The 18,076-nt window shown below is 38.3% G+C and overlaps 2 protein-coding genes across 2 annotated transcripts; both read left to right on the plus strand.

Annotated features, from left to right (window-relative positions):
- The first annotated feature begins 1,053 nt into the window (after positions 1-1,053).
- On the plus strand, positions 1,054-13,279 carry arfgap3 (ADP-ribosylation factor GTPase activating protein 3). The gene is made up of 16 exons (XM_085375894.1): positions 1,054-1,194; positions 2,934-3,052; positions 4,733-4,805; positions 4,917-5,048; positions 5,243-5,323; positions 5,438-5,531; positions 5,628-5,687; positions 5,784-5,830; positions 6,442-6,590; positions 6,822-6,953; positions 7,078-7,203; positions 8,381-8,533; positions 9,050-9,176; positions 9,401-9,488; positions 11,247-11,371; positions 11,457-13,279. The coding sequence occupies exons 1-16, from the start codon at positions 1,126-1,128 to the stop codon at positions 11,472-11,474; spliced, it is 1,593 nt and encodes a 530-aa protein (XP_085232020.1). The 5' UTR covers positions 1,054-1,125; the 3' UTR covers positions 11,475-13,279.
- A 1,097-nt stretch (positions 13,280-14,376) lies between these two features.
- On the plus strand, positions 14,377-17,763 carry ikbip (IKBKB interacting protein). Its single transcript, XM_085376381.1, has 3 exons — positions 14,377-14,739; positions 14,816-14,933; positions 16,598-17,763. The coding sequence occupies exons 1-3, from the start codon at positions 14,534-14,536 to the stop codon at positions 17,498-17,500; spliced, it is 1,227 nt and encodes a 408-aa protein (XP_085232507.1). The 5' UTR covers positions 14,377-14,533; the 3' UTR covers positions 17,501-17,763.
- Positions 17,764-18,076: the final 313 nt, after the last annotated feature.

The raw sequence follows: 18,076 nt of genomic DNA on the forward strand, positions 1-18,076 counted from the left end.
TCATTTAGGCTTCCAATAAACATGCATCCACAAATCGCATCTCTTTTCAGAGACACATTTCATATGACACACATGTTGATATGTTATAAACTTAGAAAGTATTGGACATTGTTTTAATGGGAACTGGGTGTGTGTTTGTTTTTAAAAAGCCGTATAGCCCCGAGTCACTGCATTGCTTTGTTTGGTTTTAAAGAAAACTTAATGTGTGTACAATATATTAGATATAAAGTGAAAGGTAACTTGAGCTGCTCCCTTATTTCCCAAGTTGTCACCACAGCAGATAGATCTGCATATTTCATTTGGCACAGGATTTAGCTGGCTACCCTCCCATTTTTCTATACACTAGCTTGGGACCCCCTGGGTCTGGGTGTCTCTTCTCACACTCGGGGAAACTCAAGTAATCCGAGTTACATGTGACCTTTCACATATAACCTTTTAAGCAATACACCACAGAGCAACTCGATAACAGTTTAAAAAAAGTGTTATTGTATTCCCTCATAAGAATCAATATAAAACATCTAACACACATATATACACACATACCTTGACGTTCCCTGTAGGGGATGCCACAGCTGATAATCTGCCTCCATTTCACCTTACTCCTAGAATTCTCTCCTTATCATTAGTAATAATGATCATATTAATAATAAAAAGGTGCCACAAAAGACGGGAAATGACCTACCACATTCCAAAATAACAATAACTAGATTAGATTTGATTTGAGCTTTATTTCTTTTTCGGTTCAAATGATCCATTTTTCATGCATTTTTTTTTTTTATCTTATTGAACTATTTTATCATATTTTAGTATTTTTTATTTAGTGTTATTGTATCTTATTTCAAGACACGTTATTAAAGTTATATTGTTCAGCGTTGTGTTTAATGTTTTGGCTGCGGTCACACAGAAATGCATGAAATTCGAAGATACGTAAGCTATCGCTTATATGATCTAAAACTACATTGCCAAGAAGCCTTTGCGACAATAACACGACGACGGATCATTTCCAGCCAATCAGCGTCCGCCCATGGTGTTCTCTTACTGACGTGTCGGGTTTAGTTCAGGGGAAAAACACGGGTCTGCTTTTGATGCTGTTCCTTTAACCGCCAGACACCAACAGGTAGAAAAATGGCAGAACCCAGCAAGCAGGACATTTCTATTATTTTCAAGCGACTTCGTTCCATCCCTACGAATAAGGTGAGAGTTAAATAAATACCAGAAAGACGGGTGTATTCTGGTGCACAAGGAAGTCCGCTGAACTAAATATCTGACACGTCGCACTTTATGGGAAACGCCACAGCTGGCTTCAGTTTGCGACCAATTTAACAGCTGTCTGACGTGTGTCATCTTTAGAATAAGTCGGGTTTAAAAAAAAAACAACGTGTTTTTAAAACGTGCAGAAGCAAAATATCACAAAACTTAGAAATTGTAACCTGACGTGACGTGACGTTAGCAAACGGGGTGACAGCTAGCTAGCTACATTTTGACAGTTTACATTAGCCGTGTTTGTTTAAAGCTCCGTTTCTAAGGCCTTTTCTCGACTCGGGTCATGTAAAAGACAGAACAGACATCTTCAGGGACAAAGATGTGTTTGCGACTCGCTGCTGTAACTATTATCTGTTGATCTCATTGCGAAATTAACGCCACTTCACCAACAGCTGTTTGAGTCAGTAGCACAGTCTCCTGTTTATCCTCACAGCTGTTGCTTCGTGTAGTCGGACACTCTTCACGCTCTTGGCCTCCACCCGTGGACCATTCTACAACTGCGTTAATTTGAAAAGAATCCATGCATAAAATACTACAATACCAAATATACTCCTGAGACAAAATGTAAATCCAGTTGTTGAAACAGTGGTTATGAAATATTTTATAAAACACGTCTAAATATAACAAACAAATTTCCAGCTTAGAAATCCACTTCTTCCAGATCCACATGTGTTTTTAAACATTTTGTTAACATCAGCATATTTTAAAGAACATTATGCTCTGTAAATTGTGTCCAACAGCACATGTACGACCTAATTCGCCTTAGAAAGGAAGAGATAAAACAGTAAGATGACATGTCATGTTGTTCATGTGCCAACACCATGGGTAGACCAAAGGTCTGTCCTCTGACATATTTTTTTTTTTATTTTTTTTTTCAATTTTTTCTGACTAGTTAAGTGCATTGAGTGCATTAGTCTAACCAATACAACCCTATTACTCATATTACCAAAGGTTCAAAGTATCCTTTATTTATATGACCACATTTATCCCTAGATAGCATATTTTTCTGAGAAAACACTAATAACAGCTATGATTTGCAACCCTGTTGACATACATATAAAATAAACATTTTAAAATCATGAAATATTATTAAACAACACTGCTGTGGTCCTGAGTATTTGTCACATTTATGTCATAACTGCAAATAAAAGTACTATATTTCAGCCACGTTAACTTGTACAATCTTGTTACTCTTATTTTAACCAGGTTACCATATAATTTTTACTAAAATGATCGTAAATGCTTTGTTGTTGCTTTTTCATTCATAAGGGCTTAATCTGTTGCTTTTGTAAAAGTTTGTAGTACAGGGTCAAGTTGTTTAAAGTGATTAAACTAACTCTCATCTGAAACTGAGTATGCAATATGAGTTCATTCACTTAATAGTCAAGAATTTATTAAACACTATTTTAAAAATCTCTTTTTTTTTTCTGCCATATTGGTTACCAGGTTGCATCAAGCATAGTATGCAACAAATAAAAAGTGCACCTTTGATGCCTGAACTGGCCATATCAATTTATTATTTGTTTTTATTACTTACATCAAATAAAATATCTTTAAATTATCTATATTTTAAAAAAATAGTCTTCTCCAGTTATAGAATGATCCGTCTCTTTTGTTAATATGATGAATATCTCGTGTGTTTGTATATATTCTTGCTCTCTGTCCCTCAGGTTTGCTTTGACTGCGCAGCTAAGAACCCCAGCTGGGCCAGCATCACCTATGGGGTTTTTGTCTGTATAGATTGTTCTGGGACTCACAGGTCTCTGGGAGTGCACCTTTCATTTATTAGGTAAGTCAGGAATTATATATTTTCCTTGGAGTTGGAGGTAAATGGACTGGTGCTCATGTCAATGTGTGAATGGGGCTTGTTGTAAGAAAGTTCTCAAATACAGTAGAAAATGTATAAGTGCTTTTTATCTAACATCACACACTCCAATAGAAGCATCGGGATCTTTGGGTTCAAGTTTACTTCAACATGCAGACTAGAGGAGCCAGTTTGCAGACAACCTCCTCTTCATCATGAGCCACAAGCACCTCTAACAAAATAATAAATCAAGAGTAAACAACAGTTCAGAAGTGTGTTCAATGGGAAGGTTGTGTTTGAGGATTAAACACTGAGAATTATTATTATTATTATTATTTTTTAATTTTCTGAGAAGATTTGCAGTGCGTTACTGACACCTGCTATGATATATGGTTTGGAGATGTTGGGATTAACAAAAAGACAGGGGACAGAGCTTCCAGATTTTCACTGGGAGTTACCAGGACATGCAAGACTAGAAAAGAGTACATCAGAGGGATGGCTCAGGCTGAGCAGTTTGGAGACAAAGTTAGAGAGGCAAGGCTGAGCTAGTATGAAGATATGCAGCGCTGAACAAAGGATGCTGAAGATGAAGCTGCCCAATGGGAGGAAAAGAGGAAGAAAACGGAGAAGGTGTTGGTGAGCGTTGGTGTGACTTAAGAGGATCCCTGGGATAGGGTGAGATGGAGGCAGATGATTCGCTGTAGCCACCTCTTTGAAGTGAAAGTGGATGTGAATGATTATTTTTCCGTTTTTGCAAACAAAAGTGCCTTGACTCTGCTGTTGCTGTAATATTTTTTTTTAATTAAATTGAGTTTTATAAAAAGTTTTTGTTTTTTTGCAGTATAAGAAATTAGGACGTAAAAATATCAGCTCGTTAGGATAGTATTAAACCCTTTAAAAAATTCAAGACAAGAGCAGTCATAGAAATGAAAAGAAGGTAAGATATGCACAGTGTTTTGATCAAATTCCCTCTACCTTTTATAACCCAAACTGCAAAGATGTAGTGCAATATGGACTCAACAGCTCAGAAGTATACTCTCAGCCAAAAACAGGCCTTTGTAGGGTAACTAAGCATGACTGGTGTTCTTATTGTTAAGGCATAGGATTGTGTTACCTGTGTAATAAAAGTAAACTTTTAAAAAGATAAGCAATTTAAAAAAAGAAGAAGAAAAAAATAAACTGTCATTTCAAATGACTACATTAAAAGTGTGTAATGTAATAGTAAAGCTATTGTAGGCTGCTTCCTTATTTTGCAATCATTCACCACAACAGGTAGCTTCACATGTTTGACTTGGCAGATTTTATTTTTATGCCGGATGCCCTTCCTGACCCCACCCCAAAGGGATTTATTTCTCCTCCTGGACTTGAACCAGGGATCTTTCACTTTTTGGGCAAATGTGTAAACTACGAGCAGTAATTCTGGATACGGTATATTAATTGGACATAACAATCTCTAGAGATTTATTGTAATTTTGGATAAAAATAAATGACTTAAGCATCCAAAACAAATAAAACAGAATAAAGATGATTCAGATACAGTGAAGGATAAGTGGAACAAAGGCAGCTCAAGCAAGGAGATGGGAGTGGATAGGGTTCTGTAACCTCAGGTGTTTTTCTTTGTTCAAACACACATTCTTCAAACCCTGATCCTGTTGTGCCACACAGGTCCACCGAGCTGGATTTTAATTGGTCGTGGTTCCAGCTAAGATGTATGCAAGTTGGAGGCAACACCAGCGCAGTGAGTAAAATATCAGCACACTATCATCAGGTTAAAACTCCAGCAGTGTGTGACACAAGCGTGATTCTACCTGTTTGCTTTCCTGTTTCTTATTTGACCTCTCGGTGTCAGATTGCATTTTTCAGTCAACATGGCTGCAGAGCCAATGCCGCCAATGCCAAGTACAACAGCCGGGCTGCACAGCTGTACAGAGAGAAGATAAAGACTTTAGCCACACAAGCAACCAGACGCCATGGCACTGAGGTAACACTGACAGGCTGGGTTACAGTCTGAAAACACCTCCACGTTTCTCCTCAAGGGGGGCGGGGAGAAACCAACCTGGGGCTGAGAGATTAAATTTATTAAACACTGGCTTCCTGGGTATTACCCATATGCTTATCACACTTATAATAAACGCTCATATAATTGAATCATTTTACGGCTCTTGTTCTCCACAGCTGTGGCTGGACAGTCAGGCTCCTCTGTCTCCAACATCCCCAGGCGACAAGCAGGTGGATTTCTTCAGTCTGCATACACAGGTATAAGTGTGTGGTTTCTTCAATTGGGATTTAGTCCAGAACTTTCCACAGATATGCTGCACAGCCTGACACAGCGATTATTAATTTCACTACGTGTGTCTGTTTCCTGGCCAGGCTGTTCCTGAAAATCTGAACATGGCCAAAATGAGTCTGAGCCCCTCCGCATCAGAGAAGCTTTCAGAGCCAGAAAAAGATGAAGACCGTAATGGTATCTTTGTGTCATTGCTTAATAATCTGATTTATACTGACTCACTGCAGTTTTATATTAAAATAGTTTTGTGGCTCATCACATGTTTATCTTCAGGTAACTCAGAGGAGGGTCCCAATGTGGAAATGCTCAGTGTTTCACCAAAAGCAAACCCAGGTTTGAGTCAATACTGTGCATGTTTAGTTAACTCTACCTAAATGCCCGTAAAAGTCTGTCTAAATATTGACTTCACTCTGTCTGTTGTTTTCTCAGAGCCCTCTTCTCTTCTTAAGAAGAAGCCAGCAGGTGCCAAGAAAACAGTATGTATAAAGTTTTATATTGGTGTCATAATAAGTACAATAAAACTATTACTTAAGGGAGGAGGGTAATATTCAGACAAAAAATTCAAGTAGTGTCTGAGATAAATTTTAAGACAAATAGAAAGCCAGTCACGTTGTCTTACTTTACAAGCTCGGGTCAACCTGATCGTACTACACACCACAGCCACATAGGGAGGGCCACATTTACACCCAAGTTAGGCAGTGCAGCAGTAGTCACTGCATACACACACATCACATGATTGACCTGAGGGGACACAAGAACAGGTAAATAAGGTGAATCACAACAACAGTAGGCACCATTTACTGCCAATAAAATAAATTATCTTTACACGTTTGTTTTAAATAATGAATTGGGGTCCCATTCCACATGTCCCTGCAGTTTGCACTGCCCTGCTGCCTCATGGACCCATTTATAAGAGGTTATAGTATAGTATTATGAGAGGTTGTTTTTTGTTTTCTGAATTTTCCTCTTTTAAAATATGTTTTTAATCTTGGAGATTCTGAATGTTATCTCAGAATACAAGCTTCTACCCCAGCTCCGTTATCTGTTTTATTTGGTACATCATTGTAATGTGTATGTTTGTGTGCAGCTGGCCTCAAAGAAGGGCGGTCTGGGCGCTCAGAAGGTTAGCAGCCAGAGCTTCTCGGAGCTCGAGAAGAAGGCGCAGGCTGCTGACAAAATCAGAGAGAAAGAGAGCTTTGCTGGTGCCAAGAAGAACGTTACAACTGAGGAGTCCATGTAAGAATACCCATAGCTTTTTATTTCTTTTTCATTCCATCTTTCTTGTTGTAATCACTTAATCGGAAAGCGAATGTAACTTTGTGTCCTCTATGGCAAGATGAAATCCATGGCTCTTTCTTCTCTTTACCTCAGGAGAAAGGGGCTAAATCATGTATATTACTTAAGCTATGCACCACATTTGGCTCGTCTGTTTCCATCTCTGAGCTTACCTACTTTTTTTCTTCTCAGTGCTCCATCCATGCGGCTGGCCTACAAAGATTTTGAGCAGCAGAGGAAAATCGAAGAGCAGAAGCTGAAAGGACTAGAGGGGAAAAAGAAGGAACAGGCTGAGAGACTGGGCATGGGTCTGGGCATGAGGAGGTAAGACAAATTGGGAGTGAGGGGGGACAAACCTCTAGTAGATTTAAGATTTTTTTTTTTTCTTTTTTCTCCATTTTAATGTGTCTCACTGTCATTTTTACTCTTTCTTGGCTCTTCTCTGTAGTGGAGTTTCTCACTCTGTGATGTCAGACATGCACACCATCCAGCAGGACAATCCAATTGGAGCAAAGACCACCAAAGGACGGCGATTTATTGATGAAGATGACGATGAAGGGTCCTTCAGCTCTAGGTCAGATAAAGTTGATGTTGATAATATATAAACAAAATGAAATCTTGATACTGTGTTAATAATATTACAGGGTTTTTTTCCTTTTGAGTGAGACAGAGACGGGTATAACAGTAAAGCTGTAAAAAATATCAGTAGTGAAGGTAGATGAGTTTAATAGTTGGAGTTGACTATCCAAAGTAGCGGACAGTGGCTAAGAGAGGTGAAGAAGAGAGTGCAGGCAGGGTGGAGTGGATGGAGATATGTCTCAGTAATGATTTGTGACACCAAGTGTGAAAGGGAATGTTTACCAAATGATAGTGAGACCTACTTTGATGTGTGGTTTGGAGATGTTGGCACTGACAAAAAGCCAAGCTGAAGATGTCAAGGTCTTCATTGGGAGTGAGCAGGGTGGACACGATTAGAAATGAGTACATCACAGGGACAGTTCAGTTTGAAAAGTTTGGAGATAAAGTCAGAGAGGCAATGCTCAGATGATTTGGACATGTGGGTATATTGGACAAAGGGTGCTGACTATGGAGTTGCCAGGCAGGAAGAAAAAGAGGAAGATCAAAAAAGAGGTTTACAGATGTAGTGAAGGAGGACATGCAGAGGGTCGATGTGATAGGTCAGATAGATGTTAGTTTTTTCTTAAAAAAATTACTGATGCAGTTTGATTAAAACATATAATATTCTAAATGATCATAAATAAAACTGAGTATGGTACAAAAATATATATGGTGTGTGAAAAATGTAGTAGCTCTTAATGATTAACAGTTGGGGAAACCTGAAGTAGCATTTGTTGTGAACATCCATAGCCTTTTTAAATAGGAGTAATTCTTCTTGGTGCTCTTGCACTCAAATATATCAGTTATAGACGAATGAACAACTTGGCAAAGTTCATTCTTTCAATTCAGACTGTGTTGATATTGAACTATGTGTTGCAGAGCTCTTTGTTCTTTCTGTTTCTAATATTTCTTTATGTTCAGAGTCATTTTCAAGTTACAGGATTAATGTGGGATCTGTGAGCACTTCCCTGACACTGTAGCATGATGAATGGGAGTCTATAAATCTAACATTTGCATGCTAAACAATGTGCTGACTGTGTAAATTTGGGTATCTTAGTGTCAGCGTACTAGTAAAGTCCATTATCTCTCTTTTTGTTCCACCTTATATTGTTCTTGTTGGCTTCTTTCTTCAGGGTTCTAACTCGCTTTGAGGACCAAAGTGAAACCTCAGACAGTTTCTCTTCACGGTGGGGCGATGGAGATGATGGAAGAGGCTGGATGAAAGAGAGCAAGAAACCAGAGCCAGACTTTTTCTTGTCCTCCACTATAACTTCATTTGATGACAGGTTAGTTGTTTAAACACAAAACTGAAGCTTTCTACATGTTTTTATGGTTAGGTTTAATGATTCAAAGCAAATTTTAGTTAAATACAACAATCAAAATTAACAGCAAATTAAGATAAGGGCTTTCTAGAATAAATCTGATTATGTTATCAAATAAAATAATCAGATTTATTCTATTTTATCAAATAAAATTACTAATTTACAGAAAGAAATTTTTTACACCTCAGCCGCAAAAGGCTGATGGGTGACATGCAATAACTCGAGAAGAAGGCAAAGTAGAACTTTCAACACATGATAGCATAAGTGCGTCTGCTAGCTGGCTGAGGTGTAGTGTTGGTGGTCATCAGTGTTTTTTAATTGTAGCTTAAGATACTTTTTACACAAAGGTAAGACTCTTCAGTCTTAAATATGTTTGGTGTAATTTAATTCAGCGTGTTCTTTTAAAATACACGATTTGTGCTTAAAGTACTTCTTCCTGTTGTCATATTATTATTTTTTTCTGTTGGTAACTGTTATCAGGCCCACAACCAGAAGGAAACCAGAAACAGCAGCGCTCTCAGACACGGGAGAAGCTCGGAAAAAGTTTGGAGATGATGTAAAAGCCATCTCGTCTGATATGTACTTTGGAAAACAAGACAACTCTGAGGTATACAAGCACAACGTGGACACACATTCTAAACCGTGCTTTTCCTTTGATTTCATTTGGTGAATACTAGACTGGGAAATCACATTAAAAACTGTCTGTATTTGTTCCTTGGAACTTGAGATAAGCCTGAACATTAGTTCCTGAAGGTCTTTAATTTAAATAGAGGTTCTTAAATGGTCAAACATAAAACTTGGTTGAAATTTTCAAAATTTTCTGTTGTTCAGTATGAAGCCAAAACCCGACTGGAGAGATTTTCTGCGAGTGCATCCATAAGTTCAGCCGATCTATTTGATGATCCAAAGAAGCAGACTGGTAAGACATGACTGTCTCTTCTTTTCTTAGCGCTTGTATGTTGAGCCGCTCGGAGGAACATCTTAGTATGATTGTTTGTTTGTTTTTAATAAGATGCCGACTTGTGTGATTCTTTAAAGTTGGATTTAACAACCTGTTAACTGTGTGCTTTTCTGATACATCTTCCAAACTCCAGGTCATTTTGTCAGTAATAAGTAGACAAACGCGCCACAAATTCAGCTGTGTTCTTAATTTTATTGGGGACTTTGGGTCACTGATTAATGCCGGTTGCTAAAACTGTATCATAAGAGAGAAACTGCACATGTTGGATGCTTGTTCCAGGCTTAGTTAGGTGGTGGTCACATTGAGAAGACAATCTTGGCCTATCCTACTTGGTGTTACACTGTTGGGTGGAATGGAGGTTTTCCACCTGTCTGATGACCCTTGAATCTCTGCTAGAATAATTACATAATAAGTATTGAACTGTGATACAGGTTGTAATATAAAATATTATGCCCCTGAAATTATGAAAAGAAGTCTGACTTTTGAGTTTATTGTGAAGCTGTGCTGAAATTGTGAGTAATTTATCTCACATACACTGAAGTTTTGCACTAGCTCCAGAGTGATTAACCATACCAACTGTGCATACTGGTCGAACTGGTCTCAACCCTTGTACCTCAGAGGAAATCTAAATACCGTAAATTCTTTCATATCGTTAGCTTCATAGCATAAGTGCCTAAGTCATTGACTTAGTCAAATGACTTAGGCAATTATGCTATGAAGCTAACGATATGATCATGTGAAAAAGCAGGTTTCACAAGACTGAAAACATTAAATACACACTTACTGCTTCCACAGGCATTAAGAAGGTAAGTAGCCTCCAGGTGCTGCTAATCAAAGGCATTTGAGTAATTGATTTTGAGCAAGTGTGAACACCTCTGTGACAGCAGACGTTTTGTTTTCCTGTTCTGGAGCATTCGGGGTGAAAGATATCAGCAATGATCTTAAAGAAGCAATTGTTGCTGCCAATCAATCTACGAAGGGTTATAAGGCCATTTTCAAACAATCTGAAGTCGCTCATTCTACAGTGAGGACAATTATTCACAAGTGGAAAACATTCAATATAATTACTGATCTTATCAGGAGTGGAAGTCACTAGAAGGTCAGACCATTTGTAGCATTTTATTTTATTTTTTTAGTTTCTCTGTTTCTGACTCTACAGGCCTCAGCATGTTGGCATGTTAAATGTTAATGGTCATGACTGAACAAGTATAGTTTGTTTGGAAGGATTGCCAGTTTAGGATTGCAAAGTTGCATCTGAACAAACCACGAGACTTCTGGAACAATGTCCTTCATACAGATAAAACCCAAAGTAGGGATGTTTGTTTGGGGGGGCTTGCAGTCACAGACCCCCATGAATTTCTCTGTATACCAAAGTATTGTAGAGTCGAATGAGAGGCCATCTGTCCAAGAGATGAATCTTAAACAAAACTGGGTCATGCAGCAGGACAATGATCATATCACAGCATTGCTTTAACGAGCAGGCCAAAATTTCTCCACAACAATGTGAGAGACTTGTAAGATCATACAGGAAATGATTGCTTCAAGTTATTGCTGCTAAATGTGCTCAGCAGGCTACTGTACTTTGTTTTACACAGGACTGCAGAGAGTCTCCTGAAAACTGTCTTTTTCACATGACTGTACATGCGAGTGGCTTCTCCACGAGTCCTCGAGCTTTTTGTCTCTCTGTCTGCTTGACTTTTTGCCTCGTGTCCACAGCGAGTTCGTACCGTCTGAGCAACGTACTCCCCAGTGCTCCCGACATGTCGCAGCTCAAACATGGAGTGCGCTCAGTTGCAGGAAAACTTTCAGTCATGGCCAGCGGCGTAGTTAGCTCAATTCAGGTCAGTCAGATATATTCCAGCGTATGATAGAAGTTCATCAATAATGACGACTTCTCATGGTGCTTTTTTAATTTCCTTTTTTCAGGATCACTACAGTTCCTAAGTGAACATGTCGGATTCACCGTCCATAGGTATCTTCTGTTTGCCAGTTAGATGACATTTCTAGTGGGTGCTCATCGTGGGAGAGTTGGGAGGAAAATATAAATCAATGCTATGAGCAAGTCTGCAGAATGTACTTGTATATTGTATATCTATATCTAGTTTTTTATTAGATGATGTATATACATAGTCGTAGTCTTTGGGATCAAATAAAGATGAGCAGAGCACAATATTTTTCGGTGGAATTATTTTCCCCCTGCAAACACCTTGAAGGAAGATATTTGTGTATATACAGCTATGAAAAATATTCAGCCTGCATTATGTTAAGTTTGCTTTGAGCTTCGGGGTTTTACATATATAGAAATGCTGTATGTAGCAGTCTGAGGAGCTAGGAGGGCTATCCGTTTGATTCCTTTACCTCCGTAAGTACTTAATTCAGTAACTGACTCATCACGTGCACTTTGTAGTGTTGTTTTTGTGCTTTTTGTTTTTTTGTGCCCCTTCATGCAGGGTTGAAAGTGTCCTTTCTGTCCCCAAAGTGCACTTACATTTGCTCTTCCAAAGGCAGGACCAAAAGCTGATTTAAAACAGAGGCCTTGGGGAAACAGATATACTTTTAGTAAGAGTACTGTAAGTTATGTAAACTGATGCGTCACTAGCACATAAGTGTCATTATCCTGTGAGTCGCAATTTGTTGTTGTTGTTGTTGTTTTTTGGAAGTCATGCAGAAATGCTTATAAAAAAGGAATGTGATATGTCAAAGTTTTAAGGAGTAAAAAAAAACAATTATTATAAGATATAAATATTTCTTTAAAACAACAAATGAGCTTCGTAAAAGCTCCAGTTGCATAGAATTAGATGCTATGAAGAATTCAGTCATCATTTTAAGAAGTAATTTTTGTTAGATTATTGTTTTTTTTTAATGTTCTTGAAATAAATGCCTAATCATCTTGGTAAATCTCTAAATTGTACACTTAGTATGGCCCTTGGATCGCCTCTATAAAACTTGAAGGATTTCTTGATGTGCTGAGACCTTTTATGTAGCTTTCAGGCCTCGTTTCCACTTTAAAAGAACAATGTGAATGATCCCTTTAAAACCATCAGTTATTTTTTTCTGTTACTTTAACTGCCATCATAAAAGGTTTTAACTTTATATATGCTATTGTTTCTAAACACAGTAGAACTACAGGCAGTGCTTGAGTTAGATTTGATATCTGTTCAGAGTAAAGCTTGCGCTTTTGCCTTTTTTCTGTCCTTTATCATTGTGCAAAGTTAAAGGGACTAATTAAAGCCCGGACTCCGTCATAATAGTGCAGACTAATTTCTGAGAAGCTGGAACATCCCAGGAGTTTGATTTGACATGTTCAAATATGAAACACTAAAGAGGTTCTTAAATGGTCAAATATATTTTTGTTTTTTGGGTTTTGTTTTTTAATTCCCATCAGTAAATGCCTTAGTCCGGAGATCTTTGATTTACACACCTTCTTGTTGTCTCAATCTAGGTATCTTTTGCACATGTGTTGGAAATTGTGTGTAACAGCTTTTGCTTGGTTGCACTCTAGTTTTTGCCCCTAAGTCGGCATATATGTTTTGTAAGATTGTGTCTCTGCCGTTCTATATTGTAGGAGCTTGTATAAGCTGCATGGCCCTTGTAGCCCTCAAAATAAATATGTCAACACATCCTGAATATGAGATGGATTAAGAAACTTGTTTATTAAAACTCTAGTCCGCTGTGAACTGCTACATACAATCTTGTATAGGGGTTTTTCATTAATGAAAAAACTTACAGATAGATTTTGACCATTTTTGACACTCAAAATGTAAGTACGACTTTTGGGAATATGCCAAATAAATGGTTTGTGCTTAAACTTTTACTGTCTTCATTATTTGTGTAAATGTGTCTGTGGTCCGTGTGCCTGCAAACTTTTTTTTTTTTTTTTTTTAGATTTAAGTGGGATTTGTTTTTTCTTTTTAAGACATCTTATTCACAGTACTGTGCAAAACTCTTAAACATCCAAGAACCCAGCCTGAATCTTTGAAAATGCCAATGACAGCACAGTTTGACAGGCATAAAATATTTTTGCATTAATAAGATGATTCTCAAAGAGCTATTGGCAGAAAACCTTTATCATCAGGGTGAGTAGTGTGCCCTAAAAAAACTGGAGGACCTGAGAGATGCATCTGGCCCTTCTGTTGTCCCACCCACTCAATTTTCCCTTACCTACTGTACTTCCGTATCTTTTGTAAATTTCAGTGTTTCATGCAATTGATGCATTCATTTCCAATTTTTCTCTATAAAAATATAAGACTAAAGGGTGGCTCAAGACCTTTGCGTGTTTTTATTGGGCAAATATCACTTCGTTAAAAGTCAATAGTATAAACCAGATAAAAGCAGCAGTTCTCGCTTTAAAAAGCTGAAACGTGATCTCGTGTTTTTGATAAATATCTTAAATAATCAGTGAAAATTTAAAATTATATCAGTAAAGTTCTCTTCCACATCGGACATTCTATCAAATGTTGATCTACTTCTGCAGACATTAATCCACTTTGGCCAATTTCAGAGCAAATTCTGGCAACCGCTTACGTGGCCGGTTGTTGCGTTGATAGTCGTGCGGTCATTGTCGGAAATTTGATGCAAAATCAAACAACACTGCTAAACCTGGCGAAAAGTTGCTTAATTTAAAGGTTTCATCACGAACAAATAATCAGTTACTGGAGTAAAATGTTTCTCTTTAATTGTGTTTATAGCATTTAAACAACTAAAAGCGTTGGTGCTTTTAACTAGTTAAACATTACAGTATTAATATTTACGAGCTTACGAAGCACCCCTTGAAGGTCGCATTTTTCCAAGGAACAGGGGTAAAGAAAAAGTCCTTTTAAAGCGCCAACACACGCACACTCAGTCCGTTATTTTTTGCGTTTTTGAAGTTGATTTCTACATTATGAACTTCTCTCTAAAACAGGAGTCTTGTTTTTCTGTGCAAGGTAACAAACTCTGGTAAGCCCGTTTAACTCTCTAAATAGGCTATAAAAAGATAACCAGCGGTTTATTACTGCGCTAAAATGCCTACTGAACTAAAGCAGAGGAGGAAGACGCAGGCACAGAAGCAAAGCGATGAATCATCAGAAGGCTCAAACGGGAAAGAAGAAACGCAGAAAGTGAAGACTGAAGCAGGAGACGAGACAGGAGCGAACAAAACGTCCTCGGGCCTGGACATTAGAAGTGTAATGTGCTTGTTGTCGCTCGCAGCTTGCGGGGCTCTGAGCTGGTAAGTCCACATATTAGTATTAACGCTTTCTTCAGAACTACAGAGGACTTCTCTCTGAAGGTTTTCTGACTTTCAGGTTGGTGCTGCAGCAGAATGAGAAGTTTTCCCAGATTGAGGAAAAATACAGATCTCTACACGGAAAAACTTCCAGTCTGTTCGACATGGAGGAGGAGATTGTCAGAGTTTCCAAAAAGGTACGTTTGATTGACTGTGGAGCAGATCCTCAACGTGTTTGGACCATGAATCTGCAAATTTTGATGGGTGTGAATGTCAAATACTTAGCGATCTTTAAATATTTAGCCCGACGATAAAGAGTGTAATTCCCCTAGAATTAAATCGATTTTAAGTGTATTTTACATGAAATTACGATGTAATTATGTATCTATAAATATTTACTGCTAGATACAGTAGGATAAGGGTGTAATAATAATAATATGTTTTTAGGCAAGAAGAAATAATTATACTCTAAGTATCAGCGTAACTACTTTTAAGTAGTGCTAACTCCAGGTATTTCACAGGAAAGAAGAAATCATTCCGTTTTATGTCATTTTAAGTTGCGCCCAAGTAATTTTAAATAGCCCATAAGTAATTTTAAGTAGTTTATAGCTTGTATGTTAACATGTATTTTAGAGAAGATGTAATTAGAAGAAGTTATTATACTGTAAGTACTATGTGTAGGTACGTTTAAGTAGGACAGCACTTCAGATATTTTACAGGAAATAATAACTTAGTTTTAAGTTATTTTAAGGTTTAAGGAAGTTATGCATTACTGAAAATTAGTTACAGTGTAATTATTTATTGGCTCCTGTAAAAACGTGAACTGTTGCCCCTTATTCTACTGTATCTAGTAGGTATTTGTAGGCAATTATTAATACTTTGGATAAAATAGATTTTATTTGAGCGGAACTGCTTTTTAACCACACACTGTATTATAAAACGCTACCTTGTTTTTAACTGGACTCTATGGCTACCAGATGTTCTTTATTTCAACATAGAATTTAGTTCTTTGGGCAAAACAAATAAACTTAACAATGATTGTGTTGTATTGGGTTGCTTAAGGAAAGCTGTGAGACAAATATTCCAAAATCTGGACACATAAAATCCAATGTGTCTGTTCACCTAAATTCCATTTGAGATTATTGCATTTCAGCCCATTTGAATTTAAGTTTAGCAAAGAAAAAGTGTCTTCTTATTATATTTTATTTATTTTATATATATTTTGTTTAACCTCAAGGGAGGGGAAAACTATGGTTACATTTTTTGCAGAATTAAACTTGCTTAGTCTTTGCATTTCTTGGGACATTCTGGGGTTTTTTACTCACCTCAAACATATGCAACTAACTTTAAGCATCAAGTCAGAAGGGATGCTTCTATACCTTTTGTAAATTCCTATGTTTTAAAAACACCTTAAAACCTTCCAATATTACCCAAAGTCAATGACAGGTAGAGCAGAAACAACTGCTTTGATTTTTCTTTGTTTAAAAGATGTCACCTGAATTTGAACCAGGACCTGTATTCTCATGTGATACTGATTTGAACCACAAGATGGTGCAGCAAGCCTTTATTTACCAAAGCAAGTCATTAGGGGTGCATTGTTATTTACAATTATGGGCACTTCTGAAAACATGGAAGTACACCCAATGTCAAATACTGCCCCCTGGTGTTGAAAGATTTAGATAACTACAGGGATAATTACAAAAAGTACCTTTAAGTTAAAGAAAGGGAGAAAAAAAAAACTATCTTCATGAATTTCATTCTTTTAAAGTTGAGTTATCACTGCACCACTTTGTGTATTATATGAATACTGCAGATAGAGCTCCCACAGAAACAGCACTCCTGTTTTGTGTTGCGGCTGCAGCTTGCCGCCTCTGAGGATGACCTACAGGATGCGCTCTCCACCATCTCCCTGGTGACAAAACTCCAGCAGGACATCTCCACCCTCCATGCTGCTGTCACGACAATACAGGCTGATGAAAGCTCTGCCTCCCGTGATCTGGAGAAGGTCAACGCCCACTTCCTCAACGTGACCGAGACGTGGCAAGAGAGTCTGGCAGCCATCACCACCGATCTCACCTCACTCAAGGCCGAGTCCAGGGACACTCATGCAGGAGCCACAGAGCAGGTGAATGAAGCCGAGTGGAGAATCCGTTCACTGGCGGAGAGGCTGGAGGAGCTCAAGGACAGCACAAAGAGGAACGCCCGAGCTCTGGGGCGCACAGAGGAGGACGACGTCAAGCGAGCGCAGGATCAGCTGGATTGGAACACCAAGCAGATCCACAAGCTGGAGGAGCAGATCGGCATCCTGAACAAGAGGGAGGCCGAGCAAAGCTCTCAGCTCCAGGAGCACATTCCCCGTGCGAGGGCCTGCAAAGAGCATCTGCCGGAGGTAGAAGAGGCAGTGCGCTCCATCCTCAAACTGGGTGGAGATCTGAGCGGGATGGAGAAGAGGCTGGAGGAGGTGACCTTGCAGGTGTTCGGCACCGAGGACAGCATGCTGAAAGCAACAAATGAAATCCTCAAGATCAGACAGGAGCTGGACACCCTGCAGGCTCAAAACAGCATCATGAAGATGAAAAATGAGTTGTCCGTGGTTAAAGAGGCGGTCCGTGAACTCACCATGGTGTTGAGGGAAAGTGGGGTTGACAGCCAAATGAACTCTGACGCTCTGGAGGAAGTGGAATGGAATGAGGAGGAGGAAGAGTGGGAGAAAGATGAAGAGGATAAATTGACCGAGCCTTTTCTTGATGACCTCACAGAATGATGTCATTGTTGTTGTTTTTTTGTCCACTAGGAAAAATGAGTAGGAATGTCCTGTTTAACTGTAGGCTGTAAACCCCTTAAGTTGAGTTTAGTAGTATCTCTGTAAACTTTGTACCTCACTTTAATGTCAGAAAACTAGCCTGATGTCAACACGAGCTCATTAAAACACTGCACTGTATTACAGAAGTCGGATACATTTACCTTTGTGCACCATTTTATTAAATATGCCCGACTACTCTCAAGGTATCCATATGCACTGATACAGTTTTAAAGCATTAAATGTGCCAGTCTTTGTTCAGTCTTCTCTGTTTTTCTCTATTTTATTCAAATGTAAACTGGATATGTTTTAGGTTTTAAAGTTTTGATTGAGAACAAAGCAGTTTCATATCACCACCTTTGATGCAAGGTCGTCATTGTTGACCATTTTCTTTGCACGTTTTTGTTGTTTAAACAGCAAAAGATCCCCTGATCAGTTGGAAACAAGCAATAATGAACAGGGTCAATAAAATTTCTAAGTGTTAGATTAGATTTTAAACAGAAGAAGCTTTGCAAATATCAAGACAATCCACATATTTGA

The sequence above is a fragment of the Diplotaxodon limnothrissa genome, linkage group LG17, assembly GCF_057381915.1.
Source record: "Diplotaxodon limnothrissa isolate DT_005_m linkage group LG17, D_limnothrissa_male_GT1.1, whole genome shotgun sequence".
In the NCBI taxonomy this organism is placed as follows: Eukaryota; Metazoa; Chordata; class Actinopteri; order Cichliformes; family Cichlidae; genus Diplotaxodon; species Diplotaxodon limnothrissa.

What these genes read in the sequence shown, in the direction of transcription:
- arfgap3 (XM_085375894.1), top strand. Translation starts at nt 1,126, where the DNA reads ATGGCAGAACCCAGCAAGCAGGACATTTCTATTATTTTCAAGCGACTT. An exon ending in TTGGAGGCAACACCAGCGCA is followed by an intron (nt 4,806 to 4,916) that starts GTGAGTAAAATA and finishes TCTCGGTGTCAG; the next exon opens with ATTGCATTTTTCAGTCAACA. An exon ending in AAAAGATGAAGACCGTAATG is followed by an intron (nt 5,532 to 5,627) that starts GTATCTTTGTGT and finishes GTTTATCTTCAG; the next exon opens with GTAACTCAGAGGAGGGTCCC.
- ikbip (XM_085376381.1), top strand. Translation starts at nt 14,534, where the DNA reads ATGCCTACTGAACTAAAGCAGAGGAGGAAGACGCAGGCACAGAAGCAA. An exon ending in GCTTGCGGGGCTCTGAGCTG is followed by an intron (nt 14,740 to 14,815) that starts GTAAGTCCACAT and finishes TCTGACTTTCAG; the next exon opens with GTTGGTGCTGCAGCAGAATG. An exon ending in TTGTCAGAGTTTCCAAAAAG is followed by an intron (nt 14,934 to 16,597) that starts GTACGTTTGATT and finishes TTGCGGCTGCAG; the next exon opens with CTTGCCGCCTCTGAGGATGA.